General features: G+C 36.0%; 1 protein-coding gene and 1 long non-coding RNA gene across 2 annotated transcripts in view; both read right to left on the bottom strand.

Annotated features, from left to right (window-relative positions):
• The window catches only part of LOC122354434, a 38,096-nt gene extending 32,489 nt beyond the window's left edge, over positions 1–5,607 (bottom strand). The window contains exons 1-2 of the long non-coding RNA XR_006252107.1: positions 5,541–5,607; positions 5,385–5,458 (exon numbers count right to left, since the gene is read on the bottom strand). This is a non-coding gene — a long non-coding RNA (uncharacterized LOC122354434). The remainder of the gene's footprint in view (positions 1–5,384; positions 5,459–5,540) is intronic.
• A 3,523-nt stretch (positions 5,608–9,130) lies between these two features.
• arl8bb (ADP-ribosylation factor-like 8Bb) lies at positions 9,131–14,288 on the bottom strand. The gene is made up of 7 exons (XM_043251547.1): positions 14,084–14,288; positions 12,451–12,531; positions 12,275–12,348; positions 11,285–11,378; positions 10,779–10,846; positions 10,587–10,657; positions 9,131–9,533 (listed from the first exon to the last, which is right to left on the bottom strand). Exons 1-7 carry the CDS (start codon positions 14,204–14,206, stop codon positions 9,484–9,486), a joined length of 561 nt encoding a protein of 186 aa, XP_043107482.1. The 5' UTR covers positions 14,207–14,288; the 3' UTR covers positions 9,131–9,483.
• Positions 14,289–14,858: the final 570 nt, after the last annotated feature.

Raw genomic sequence — 14,858 nt, 5'->3', positions numbered from 1 at the left:
ATTAAATTGCATTAACACAATAAATAGGAAAATTTCGGTTTTTATGCCAGCAGCGTTCTTGGCCTGACCACTGACGTGACACCATCCGTTTCCCCATTAACTCCTTCCTTATGTAACTTCCCTATAAAAATAACATCTTTAATTTGTAATTTATGGAAAAGTACACAATGTCACTGCCTTAATGTTCTTAGTACAAAGTTTTGAGATGCAAAACAACAGTGGAAAAAGCCCATCCTAATGCTTTCACGACATTCCGTGCAGTGACGTTACGGTGCCGAATCATACAATAAAGTTATTGTTTTTGTTTTATTTCCATACAAAAAGTATTCTCTTCGCTTCATAACGTTACGGTTGAACCACTGATGACAGTCGGAGTATTCAGCAATGTTTTTCATACTTTTTTAGACCTTTACAGTGTATTTTACTTCAATTGGCAGTCACAAGCCTCCCAGTTCAAAGTGTCCAAAATGTCCAAAATGTCTTTAATTACGTTTTTACGGGTTTGGAACGACATGGGGGTAAGTGACTTATGATGAAATTTTTCATTTTGAAACATTAGGATGAGGTTACTCACCTCAGTCTGATCTGACAGGAATAATGCAGGTTTACTTAGAAAACGCCCCTAGCTATTTTCTAGTAATGCAAGGATGGATGGATGGATAATAATGTTAACAATTTATCACAAATGTTGATTATTTACCTCAAATATCATGATTTAAAGGGATAGCTGACCTAAAAAAAAAATTTAGTCATTAATTGCTTCCTCATGTCTTTCTAAATCTTCAGAACACACAAATCTTTTTGATGAAATCTGAGAGCTCTTAGACCCAAAAGCAACGCGACTAACACATTCAAGGCCCGGAAAGGTAGTAAGAACATCATTTAAAGTCCATGTGACGTCAGTGGTTCGACCATAATGTTCGAGAATTACGCTGAATTGGCTAGTTTTAATTATTAATAAACGTTTTCTATTTTCTCTCTCGGTAGAAAGAAGTCAAAGTTATAATGGAATATGAATAGATGCGTGAGAGGTCAAAACAAGCAGCAGCCGTGAATGTCAGTGAAGCGTCAGAGGACTCTCTCTCTCAGCTCCTGTCGGATGAACGTATCACAGCTCCATTTGGAGTGCTCTGAAGAGGAACATCGTGTCCGTGTTAACAGGCGACGAGAGATATGGGGGCTTTTCTCCCCAAGCAGATAAACGAGAGGATGAGAGACAATTTGCAGGGACTCTGAGCACTTCAAGTTCTGGCAGCAGAGGTGAGAGCTTTCAGCTCCGCCGCGCCGCTCAAGCAAAGAGTGAGAAATCACAGCGCCGAATAAAAAAAAAGTGTGATTCATTCGCTCATTACGTTGTCTGGAGGTTAAAGTGAAATCATTTTTCTCAAAGAGATGGGGAGAGGGATGAGCACGCAGAGATAAAATAACGCTCTGAATAAACTTTCGTGTGGCGCCGGTATAAACCGCACCACTTTTAATTCAGAACATGACGACCCAAAACAACAACCGTTTGAGACGAACAAATGCCTAAACTGCTCGATAAACAAAGCTTTTGACATTGTTTGAAGGAAATTAAGGTGTGTGTTAAGAAACCTTTTTCTTCCCGGTCCCTATAAGGCTTTGATTCTGTATTCCAGCAATTAAACTTTGCCAAACTCTCAGATAAGACTTTTGAAAAGACCTGCAGCACTGATGTGTCTAATTGCGTAGGCCACGTTCTCTCTCCATAGTTCCCTTCCAGGGGAAACGCTCCATAATCTGACACCCTGAGAGGGCAGCGCTGTCTTATTATCACAGGCCTCAGGCATGGTGACAAGCCTGGGGCGTGAGAGCACCTCTCCCATTTATTCCTATCACCGTCAGCTTCCTGTCAGAGAGCTGTCAGTCTTCCTGCAGACTTCTGCTCTAGTACTGATAAACTCCACTTAAATGTTTAAGTGTGTGTGTGATTAAGCGAGTGTGTTGCTTGCTGTATGCGAGTCGGGACACAAATAACTGCTAATATTTTAACAGTCGTGAGGCCAATCAGAGACTATTCTCTGCCAGTATTAAAATCGCTCATCTGTGTTTTTTTGTATATCAAAGTTGCGGTTGATTACAAATTAATTAAATGGCTATATTTAGAAAAGAATTGTCAAATATAGCATACTGTGCGGTGAACAGCTTTTACAGGACCTCGTTACACTGTAAACTCATCAAAAATCCCACTGGCAAAGGTCCTGGATTGCATTATTTACATACTAAAATGGAAAATTTATGTAGGCATAAGCAGCAGGCATAGGAATAAATATGGTGTAAAAGCATACCTTTCACTTTTTTTTTTTTTTAAGTGTAAATAATTTGGCATATTTATTGGAAATCAAAATAAAAAGACATAATAGTATTAAAAGGATATGAAAATGACTAGACAAAATAAAGACAAAAGACATTAAATACAAGCATAACATTTAAATGAATGAAAACTGGATTATTAATATAAAAAAAAAACTTTTAAGAACAAAATACAAAGTCCATAAAACAAATGTAAAACATTAATGAATACTACTAAGAATATTAAATAATTAAACTAAAAAGTACAAAAAGAACAAAAAGTCTACCAAAAAAATATTATTAACAATACTAGAATATAATAATTAAAGAAAGAACAATATGAACACATTATATATTAGAGCACAGTCATTGTGGGAGTTTCAGTGTGCTGAATGTTAGACATTTCAAATATAGTGTGATATCTTCTTATTAACAGAATTATCCTACTCTACGCATTTCACAAATGTATATTACGGAAAAACTATTCAACGGCGACTGAATAAACAGACATCCGCTGCATCAAATCTGGGATGAATCAATTGAATTCAAAAACTTTAGCATTAAAAAAACAGCAATTACCGCAATGCTAGCCGATAACGGTCATAATAACCTGTGTGCATCTGTTTCTGACTAAAGGCCAAACACATGACCCTGAATAAACTCATACAGGACTGAGCCTGTAATCATTCCACTTACTACAACATGCAGAGTCCACACACACACACACACACACCTCATCAACAAACACCTGGACCCATCCACAGCTTTACTACCTCACCACCACAACACAAATCCCACCAGCTGTTCATTAGTACTCAACTAAATGGGATTAATTAGTGCGAGTTTTATTTTAATGTTCCTTGTTGCTCTCCGGGGGTTGGTAAAAGTCCAGATGTGTGCAAAAAAACGTGCTTGTCTTTAAAGTAAGTCTGCTTTACCTGTATAAGGTAAAGAGCATTTACCCCTGCACTTATCCTCTACAATTCAGCGCAGAGGTCAAAACCATAAAAATGTTGTTATGTCAACATAAAGGAAGCCATAATTTGCTCTCAAAACATTACTGTGCACGCCCCCCAAGATATTTCTTTACCGAAATATTCAATATCGTCCAAATCTAGTACTTCATTTTAAAAAACCTCAGGGGGTTGCGATGTAGAACGCGGTCCAAAGTAGGTGTTTGTTTTAGACATTTATAAGTTTTGACATAATGAATGGATACGAAGTCCTGTTTGGTGTCAGGAGGCCGCAGAACTGCAGCCAGGTACTTGCCTCCGGACCGAAAACAACCTCGCAAAACCCCTTCTTGATTTATAAGACTTAATGCATGAAATTCGAATGTTCCTTCGAATGTTTTATTGTGTTGAATGAAAGGCAGGGCTCGATTTGGCTGGGGTCATGTGAAAGCCTGTTGTTTTATATCCCTACACTAAAGTCTGGCATGATACAGTGAGTCGGTTTTTAAATAAGACCAGCTGTAGTTTTGATTTGAGCCACAAATGTCAATGCGACACGTGAACGTTACATGCAGAGCTCGTTGCTCACGCTGACGGCTGGTCCGGAGTGTTTGGGAACCGTCCAGAGCAAGGGGTCAACGTTTCGCTTGGTTGAAGCAACCGATACATGCCATAACCACACATAGATACAAGGCTGTAACCATGTCTTGAATATTGGCAGGAAAGCTCTTATATAGTTCTTATGTATACAGGGTTTAAATTGGCACTTAGACGCCAGGCCTCGACATGCGCGCTTCATTAATACCAGACAAGTAACGTGAATGAAATATTATTAACCAAAAATAACTATGCAAACATCAAAACACAAGTATTATTCTGATTTTATTACATTTAGAGTAAGTGGCGAATAGTGGATATAACTAGTATTTTAGAGTCTCATACATATATATATATATATATATATATATATATATATATATATATATATATATATATATATATATATATATATATATATGTACGTTATATGGAGACTCTAAAATACTAGTTAAAAATCAGAATAAAAATCAGAATACTTGTTTTTTGATATATATATATATATATATATATATATATATATATATATATATATATATATATATATATATATATATGAGAGACTTTTAAAATACTTGGTATCCAGTGGCTATAAAAACAAACCAAAATCAGCAGCACGTGTGACTTCTTTGTGCTGATGTGTTCTTTAAGTTGTCACCAAACTTCTTGCTGTGCATTACGACCAAACATCTCCACTGTGGTCTCATCTGTTCAAAGGACATTGTTCTAGAAGACTTGCGGTTTGTTCAGATGCCACTTTGCAATTTTAAAATGTGCTGGCATGTTTTTTAGCTAGAAGAAGATGTCCTCTGGCAAGCTTTCCAAGCATGAGATATTTTTCTAATATCACTGTCACGAATTTAATCATTTAAGATGTTAACGGAGGCCTGTGGAGCCTGAGGTGAAGTTACATGGTCTGATCTGGTCTGAATTTGGGGTGGCAACAGCATTTGCTTCTCTAAGGTCATTGCTGACGTTTTACCTCCTCGTCATTGTGCTAACGCACACCTAAAGGCTCCAGACCTCCTGCTTTTATAGAGGTGCTCAGGCTTGCTGATGATCAGTTAATCGAAGGTGTCTGCAGTGCCTGACTGTTAATTACCCTCTTAACTCCTATCCTAACAGGTGGGTAACATAGTCACACATAGCTTTTCTATTTTGGCTTTATTTTTGTTAAAAAAAAATATTATTACACGGTGCAATACGTCTTGTGTTTTTGCTCATCTGGGGATTTATTTTCCAAATTTTAAGACCTGCCAAAGACAAGATGCTGTAGCCAAGGCCTACAGAAAATCATGGAATTGAATAGTGTGTGTGTTCTAGCTTTTCCACATGAAAAGTAATTCATTTCAATCAGTCATAATTATATATATATATATATATATATATATATATATATATATATATATATATATATATATATATATATATATATTCAGATAACAATATATTCTGGCTAGAAATTGCTCAAAATGCATAATTACTGACACATTTTAATGGCGTTTTTTTCTTGAGTGAACTTACCAGTGTAAGAGGCGTGAAGTCGTTACACAAAACGGTGCTGTAAAGATCCTTCAAGCATCACAACAGTTAGCTAGCTGATATAAAAACTATATTATCAGATACCAGATAAAAGATCAGGTTTTAGGATGTGAATTACGTTTCAAAACTGACACGCACCTGGTTTGAAACGCACTCAAACGTAAATGCAGCTCTGCGGCTCGCTGCTGCTATCACGTGGTCTCTCGACAGACTGCAAGAACCCCCTGGAGACCAGGAAATAAACTACTCGGAGTTTTTTTTGTTTTGTTTTGTATTAATTTTTTTGAGTAAATGTTATGGTATGTTCTAAAAAAAATACTAAATAAATAAATTTGCATGATATTAATTAATTATTATAGTCAATAAATATCACCTGTGTTTACCGCTTTGCAGCTACACTAGCAGTCTAAGGTTTTTTATTCGCATTAATTTAGGTTTTTGTGGTGTCTACCTGTTCCGAAAAGCTGAAAAAATACAGACAGTCCGTTTTATTATTTTTGTTATTAACATTAAAGGTTGAATAATTAATATAAAACCAAATATTGCCAGGGGATTACCCACAAACCCATATTATAAAAATAATGTATATATATTAAACACAAACAGCAAAGGTAAACTGCTGCACACGTACACATCATATAAATGAATCTAACAGGTTACCAAAAAAAAAGTCATCCAGTTTCAAAGTGGATAGCTAGCTATTTGAATAAGACCACCTACTACCATATATGGATATTTTAGGTGCCTTGTGACACGCCCCCGAGTGGGGCGGAGTAAACAGTAGCTCATTATCATTTAAAGAGACATGCAATGCCATGTTAAAAAAAAAAAAAAACGTGTATTTTACAGGGCCTTGGAGGAATTTTAACCAAAGCGTTTCAGACATTGTATTAAGCTCTTAAAGAATAATAACAACTTATATATATGATATATACTATGAAATTAGTTTTGCTATAATATGCACATTATATATGGCAAGTATTAATTGTCACTTATTTTTATACTTCCATTTGTGTACATTTTTTCTTCACAATTGTAAACATGCGAGGGAGAAATTGAGTAAATAATAGGCATTTTGTGACATACATTTCTAAGTACATTATTTTAGAAAAAGTGCCAAATAGCAACGCATAAACCGAGCCACTCTAAAAAAAACAATTTATTGAGCGATCACAAAACAAAATAATGCAAGAGACACAAATAAGAGCACTCTGCAAAACAAACAAAGTTTCACATTTACTTATATACAAAGTCAGCAACAGATCCATTGATTTTTCATGTGTGCATAGTCACATGAAGTAGAGACGTCATCCTGTATAGTGTTTGAAGGCGGCACAGAGATTATCACATGAGGAAACAAGCTTTGGCCACAGACCTGCTGCATTTAGGTGAGCGGAACCAACAACACACATCACGTCTGAAATAATGAGTGAAGAAATGCATGGAGGAAGGGAGAAATGAGAAATTCTTCTGTTACAAGGCTGCAGTAATGTCTCAGCAATGTCAAGACGATCATAAATCACGATACTGTAACAAGGCCATTAATATGTCCTGTAAAAATTAATAACAAAGTGAGATTTTGGGCAACCATTTGAGAGAGGTGATTTGAATACAGAGGAAGGAAAGCTAAAGAAAAAAAAAATAAAAAATACTATGTAGCATATATTAAAACCCTTTATATAAAGAGGTTAAACAAATCAATCTTGATAAAATACATAAAATTATCAATTTTTGTTATGAGGTTTTTGACTCTTCTAAAGCAAAAAAAAAATCAAATAACATTATCAGTTTCACAGACAAGGCTTAAGCCTAGTACTAGGCTAAATGTAAGTGTGAGCCGTTTGGAAGAAACTTGCACTGAACATGTCAGCACCTTTGTTTTGTCTCAAGATAAACACCAGTAATGCCTTTTTTCTAAGGCAAGTTCATAAAGTTTCTACTTCAATGTCTTAACTGAACTATGACCTAATCCTGGCTTAAGCTAAGCCCTGTCTACCGGGCTACGTTTGTAGATATTTATGAAACGTGTTATGTTTACATAGCCGTTTCTCCGAAAAACAATGCTATAGCCAGTCATTTTTGGATGCCTTTGACATCTACGTACTGTCAATATTACATACTGCGCCTTTAATGCTGAACCAACCAACGCACCTAGGAGGCCTTTAAAAGTCAGAACAGCTAATATGTCATTTTCTCATACATTTTAGATTTTTTTACACATTCACAGTCAAACAAAAACCTTTGTTCTCAGGGTTAAGCCTTAGATTTTTTTTTTTTTCGTCAGATTCGCCAAATATAGTACACAAGTAGCAACACAGACATGAAGAAATCTTTAGGACCGCTTCATAAAACAACATAAGCACATGTTGGATTGGATTATTCAATTTTAAGATCTCTCTCAGTACGGTGCGCAACTCTCTGTTAGCTCACGACACCCGCCGAGGTAGATTAAAGACGCAAGAACAGAAAGTCCATTCATCTCGGTCTTAAAGCAATGATTTGTGGGAAAACCGCTGACGTGTGCAGCCAATGGCGAGTCGGTGATGATACAGCATAAATAGCAGGTGTCTGCAATGTTGTTTTAGACGTAAAACTAATCTTTACAAGACGGGAAGAAGAACTTTGCAGCATTTAGGGGCTTGGTCAAAAAAAAGAAAGAAAGAAAAAAAAAAAAAAGTCAACAGGTTAATTATGTAATTATAGTGGTCCTAGCATATGCATAATTAATGAATGTGTGATTAACCCATCAATGCAATAATTAGTGATGATGTAATAATGGCACCTACGGAAAGTTTAGATTAGCTATATGCGTTTGCATAAAACAGCATATCTATTCTGGGCTTTGAACATGCGAGTGTCTTCAAAAGGCACTTGACTCAATGCTCACTAATTCCTGTAAACGCCATGACCTCCATCAACGGCATGCAGTCCACACTCACATACACGGGATCTCCTTCAGAGTTGAGATGTTTCGTGCTCAAGGAGCTGCGGGGTCATGAATATTAACAAACCGGGCTTTGTTATTGTAAGGAGACCCGAGAGCCGTGAAGGGGATCTCAAACAGGACGCTTTTTAAAAATCATCTCGACTCGTGAACATTAATAATAGGAGCGTCAGCTAGGAGAACGTCCAGATGCACTGAAAGGCAGATATCGGTAAATGTCTAGTCATCCAGCTGCATTTCAACAAATAATATAAAATATTATTTCACAAACAGTTGAGGTTTGGAGAGGGGGTACTGAGTTTACGTCGATAAAGGAAAAGCATCAATGCACGCTACTGTTCAAACGTTTGGGGTCTTGACTTTTTGAAAAGAGTCTTATGCTCAGCAAATATTATTTGAGCAAAAAAAATACAGTAATATTGTTAAATATTGTTACAGTTTCAATTACATTTTTTAGCATCATTAATCTAGTCTTCTGTCTCACATGATCCTTCGGAAATCTTTTTAATATGCTGATTTACTGCATTTCTTATTTTAAACGTTACTTATTTGTAGATATTATATTCTTATGACATATTGTATTTTATTCTTTGCAGAACAGAAGGTTCAAGTTACGAGCATTTAATTTCTTTACTGTCACTTTTAATCAATTTAATGCATGGGTTTTTTTTTTTTTAAATAAGTATTATTAAAAAAAAACTGATAAATAAATAAAAATATTTCTGACCTCAAACTTTTGAAAATTTGTGTACATTTAAAAAATGTAAAATACTAGATATTCAAATGTTCTAAAAAAAATTATTTACCGCAATAAATTATACAAAATTATACAAAAAAAAAAAAACAAGCAAACGATAAACTAAGCAGAACAAAAGAAAACCCCAAACAATAACACAAACTTATTTCACAGGACAGGAAGGCAAATTCCCGATACAAGGTTTACCATAAAAAAAAAATAATAAATTCAGCCAAAAAACTGCCTAAATGAGAGCAACCATAAAGAAGCTTTACTGTGTGTAATGAGACAGACAGATGCGTCTTCGAGGGACTGCGTCACTGCTCACAGGAAGGGCCGGCCGGTTTGAAGAGCGCTGAGCTGAGCTGGGAGCTGGAACAGAGGCAGGACGGGGTCTGCTTTCAGCTTCTCCGAGACTTTGAATGCTGGATCAACCACTGCAGTGTGATGTCTGAAGAAGCAAGAGAAGAACAATCAGGTTTCGATTCACTTCAGAGCTTCTCTAAAGCACACATACGTGGATTTCTTTTACTCTGTGGTGCTTTCAAAACATCGGGCCGTATGAAAGCAGTTCGAAAGTGATTAAAATATTATACACTGTAGCTTAAAGTACAAATAGGACAAAACACTGCTCAACAGATTACGGATCAACCAAGCAATTAAAAAAAAAAAAGTGACCTACAAAAAAATGTGGTTCTTCCGTATTTTGTTCAAAATCATCTTCAAATTTAATATAAAATAAAAAAAATCATGCCACAGGTAAAATGTTAGGCTGAAAATAAACTCCACCACATTTAAGATTCCAAGAACTCTTTCAATCTTTATTAAAAAGTAGACTTTGAGTTAGAATAGCCTGTATGATAAGGTATAAACACAATGAGGCTGATTTCATGAGGATTAGATCATAATTATTAGTCAGACCTTTGGCGCCCTCTGCAGGCATTTTATATAATTCATAAAGTATATAAGTTATGATAATATTATTGTATTACGTATTTAACCTGATTTTTTCAATGATTTTTCAAATATTTGTCATTGTTTGGGAACAGCTGCTTCCCAGGAAAGCATATTGGCTTTTCTTTCTTAATCCGACGCTTATAAAGCTTCTAAACTGAATAAATGCAAACGGACAGGTTCTCCGGCGAGATGAACTCAAGATGAAATCTCAGACGCTGTACCGTGAGAGGAGGCTCATGAGCGATTCGATTCAGTATTAGCCACTGAAGTAAATAAACCTTTCTTCTTTTTAAACACAATGTTGTCTTACTTTTTACAAGAAATCCCAGCACCGGCTTTTCAAGTCTTCAAAAATTAAGATGATACCCAATAAAAAGGATTTCAACACCAATTAAAATAATTCGCTTGTGACATTCAATACCATAAAACCAGATTTCAACCCTTTCTGAAAGTGAGCAGTGTTTACCGCCACAATGCTAGGGGTCTACGCTACGCGACTGCTAGCAGGTTTTAACCGACCGAACGTCACGGTTTTATATACTCTCACCTATGTTGTCTTTCTCTTTGCATGAAATGGAGTAGCAGCAGATCTCTCGGTCTTGAATGGCGGACAGGTTCCTGGGGGAAAAGAAAAAAAAAATTATTTTGGTTTTTTTTCCAGAGTGGCCTCACATGAACTCTTTTAAAGATCTGGGTGTGGTCATCCAACTGCATTAAAAAAGAAAAAGAAAAGTCTTACATCTTTTCGATCAATTGTTTCTCGTCTAGGGCGCTGGGGAGGTCTCTTTTGTTGCCAAGCACAAGTACCTGTAGACGATGAAGAGCAATTCTTGAACGCTCTTAAACCTTTTTATGTTTAAACAGCACGTTTCACACTTTTGCTTCCAAGATCTACGTCATTGGGTGTTGCTTTTACATTAGACAGTACTAAAGCTGTCTTTTCAAATTGTTCGCTTATTGGACGCCCCTAGCCAAATGTCCCATCACTCTCTACAGACAGACAATCAATGAGCGATCCGTTTCCTCTGTGCTGATTTCTCTGCTGAAGATAAGACCTATAATGCCCCCGGTGAGGACAACTCGGACCACAGGAGCTTAGTCATGCTCGGTAAATACAACACAGCAGTGGGGAAGGATCTGGAAAAGGCTAGGCTTGATTTTATATTGTAATAAAACAACACGTAGTATTAATAAAAGACAGGCCTCTATTAACAGCACGGAGGATATAATAAGGTCTCTTCTTACAGGAATGCCTTGCAGCTGTGGTTTGTCTAATAAGTTGTGTAGCTCGTTTCTCGAGGCTTCGACCTTTTCACGATCTGCAGCGTCAACCATATACCTGAAAACACCAACAGAGTCCTTAATGCAGTCGTCCATCATGTAAAAAAATGTAAAGAAAAATAATATATTACAAAGCAACAGAACGGAGACTGTCTGAAACCAGGTCTCTTTATTTATTTATTATGGGCTATAATTTAATAGACTGAAGATAAAAAAATAAATAAATGAAAAAATTATTTAATCATTTTATTCAGCAAAGATGGATTAAATGATATGAAAGTGACAGTTTTTGTTTAACTATATATATATATATATATATATGAGAAAATTATATTTTATGATTTATGAATTATATTTATATATGAATTATATATGTAAATATTTTCAATATATATACTGTGTATTTATATATACATAATACACAGTACACACACATATATTATGTACATGAAAACCTTTATTTTGGATGCAATTAATCATGATTAATCATTTGACAACACTACTTTAAAAAAAAAAAAAAAATGTATTACATTTTCCGATACTTCAGTAATGATACTGAAAATTCTACTTCGATCACAGGAATAAATAATTTAAATGTTTATTTAAATTGTAATAATAGTACAAAATATACTTTTTTTTTTTTTTTTTTTAACAGTTTTTTTGATCAAATAAATACAGTCTTGATTATATAAAATCTTACCAACCTCAAACTTTTGAACAGTAGTGAATATTCATTTATTATTGCTATACAATCATAATAACCTTATTTCAACAGACTTACTAGCAAACAATATTTAGCTAAAATGCAATACATCCAATTATAAATTCTCTCTCTTATCTAGCTTCTAGGTGCACTTAAAATGGTCATTGTGCAAATATATCTAACCGCTGGCACTGACTGATCAGAATCAAGTATTCCAGAGGGTAATGAAATAAAGCAGACGCTGTACTCACACGATGGCATTGACACCCCGGCAGTATCGCTCCCACATGCTTCTGAACCGTGGCTGCCCTCCTATATCCCAAATCTATGCAAAAACATGACAAGTGGACACGATGGCAGGCACTGGCAATGAAACCTATAGTACTTTCCTTGTGGCAGAAGAATGATCTGCGTAGATGAGACTTACTTTTATCGTAACATTGCCTTTAGTGACTTTCCTCATGTTGAAGCCGACCGTAGGAATCATGTCTTCATTGAACTGACCGGACTACGGCAAAAGAAACATGCAGATCATTTCACTCACACAAATAAAACAAACCCACGCGTCGTTGCAAAAGTTAACAAAAAGTCTAGTCTCATGTCTCGCAGAGGAAGTCAAAGTTAAAATGCTGTTTTTTAATCCAAACAACTTTTAATAACATTTTAATTTAAATTGAAATTTTAACAACAACAACAACAATAATAATAATAATAATAATAATAATAATAATAATAATAATAATAATAATAATGAGAGTTTTTGGTAAAACAAGACTGAAAGTTTCAAATTATGCAACAGATTAAATTACAATTGATCCTTTCAACAGTGCGGATTTCAAAAATGAAAAAATAAAAAAAATAAAAAAAAAATGAATACTTTTTACATAGTTCCTTTTAAAAACATGATTATAACTAAGCCAAACCATTAAATGAGATCTCTCCTTATGTTGAGGATAAAAATCCAACTTCATGGCTGTATCACAAAACAATTGCAACTATGTAACTGCATGTTGATCTGCTTCTTCAAAGCACTGAATCACATTAAAGCGTTAATTTTTTGCTGCATCTCTTGTAATAGACTACTTCTCCATTTCATGCGGTTTGCGGTTCAAAAATCATAATAAAACACGCTTTCTACATGCATGTATTAGCTGTGCAAACGTAACCAGTTTGCATTTATGAGTGGAAAAAATAGAGAGTAACAGTTCTTAAGCAAGTCACAAATGCAGAACGAATCAAATGATGTTTTAACGTGACCCACAAATCATTCGCCCGAAACTAGAATAACACCTGCAAAGAGTTTCACTTTTCCCCTTTTGAATTCAATTTCAAATCCTGACGTAGAGTAGTCAGAAGCCCTGGGTTGGTAAAGTCTTCGTGCTGCATTGCAGGAGCAACTACGAGAGGCAACTCTCATGATTCGAGAACCCCCACTGGGACAGTCGCTTGCACTCGGGCACTTTGCCTAATAACAGATCCAGGCTGCTGTACTCTGAGACCTATGGGTATATGGGTCACACTGAGGTTTATTTTAAGGCTAATCTGTGGATTTCACAACTCTATTGGCGCTCCAAGCATAGAACCCAGAAACTTTAGATACTAAAAAAGGCGCAACGAACCCGCACTGACATGTAGATAATACTCATAAGTGACAAGTGCATGGCACATCCATAAAGGGGAGGTTATCATGTCATCATTTCTGAAAACAATCTATGAAGGCAGACAGAAAACACACCCGCCACTAAATTATCAATTTTGTATTTGATGATCATTATATTACATTGGTTTTATGTATTAAACTAAATACATTTGACTTAAGAGCTAAAACACACCAGTGGCATCTCCACCCCTAAAAGTCATTAAAGTCATCAAACCCGGTAATTCATTGCACTTCATATTTCACATATAAGCTAAAACCTCAAGCAATCCATGGGAAACATCACGCCCAGACTAATAAGAGCACGTTACTGGCATAAACAGGTTTTAAAGCATCTGTTCTCCACCCCAGCAGGCAATGACATGACAAGTGTTCAAACTGTGAGGAATGAAAGCAGACTTACAGCAATTACGTTGACAAAAGTGGTTTTTCCAGAGTACTGTAGTCCCACCAGCGTTAGCTCCATCTCCTCTTTCCAGAAGAGGGACCTGAACCAGTCCAGGAGCCGGTGGATGAGGGCCAACATCTCTGCGCTGCCGAATGAGTGAACTCTGATGGGGCAGATCTGTTCCTGCTGGAGGAGTCGAGGAGAAAGAGGAAGCGGCTGAGGTCAGGTGACAACAAATGACGCGCAATAAACGCGCCGCGCAGTAAAGGATCATGGCGCGGACCGGCGCGCGCATATTTCAGAATAAAAGTCCGCCAGCGCTCGATTCAAATTGCTGGGCTACATATACGATTGCATGCATACGACATACATACGTGGTCGGTAAACATTGTATTGGTTGCATAACAAGAAAGTCTACATTTATAATCAAATTAATAAATACGGCAAATTTCGAGTTGGAATGTTTGCCTTGAACTTAAAGAAAAAAAAAACATGTACAATGGCTGGGGGAGGGAAAAAAACTGTTAGCTAATAAAAATAAAGCATATACACGAAGCTAAATAAGAAATAAAACAGTTATCCAATAATGTGTCTATTCTGTGTAGGCTACTTAAAAGAATAGTTCAGAAAAAAAATAAAGTAGTTCTAAATTTCTGTTTTGCAGAACACAAAGAAAGATATTTTGTTATGTTTGTGTTTGTGTGTGTGTGTGTGTGTGTGTGTGTGTGTGTGTGTGTGTGTGTGTGTGTGTGTGTGTGTGTCTGTGTGTGTGTGTGTGCGTGTCCACATC

The sequence above is a fragment of the Puntigrus tetrazona genome, chromosome 11 (genome assembly GCF_018831695.1).
Source record: "Puntigrus tetrazona isolate hp1 chromosome 11, ASM1883169v1, whole genome shotgun sequence".
Lineage (NCBI taxonomy): Eukaryota > Metazoa > Chordata > Actinopteri > Cypriniformes > Cyprinidae > Puntigrus > Puntigrus tetrazona.
This window is presented reverse-complemented; position numbering and strand designations above follow the sequence as displayed.

Excerpts from the sequence above, each read along its gene's own strand:
- arl8bb (XM_043251547.1), bottom strand. The coding sequence starts at position 14,206 with ATGTTGGCCCTCATCCACCGGCTCCTGGACTGGTTCAGGTCCCTCTTC. Across the intron at positions 11,379-12,274 it reads CGGGGTGTCAATGCCATCGT|GTATATGGTTGACGCTGCAG; the intron begins GTGAGTACAGCG and ends TGGTGTTTTCAG. Across the intron at positions 10,847-11,284 it reads CACAGCTGCAAGGCATTCCT|GTACTTGTGCTTGGCAACAA; the intron begins GTAAGAAGAGAC and ends CATCGTCTACAG.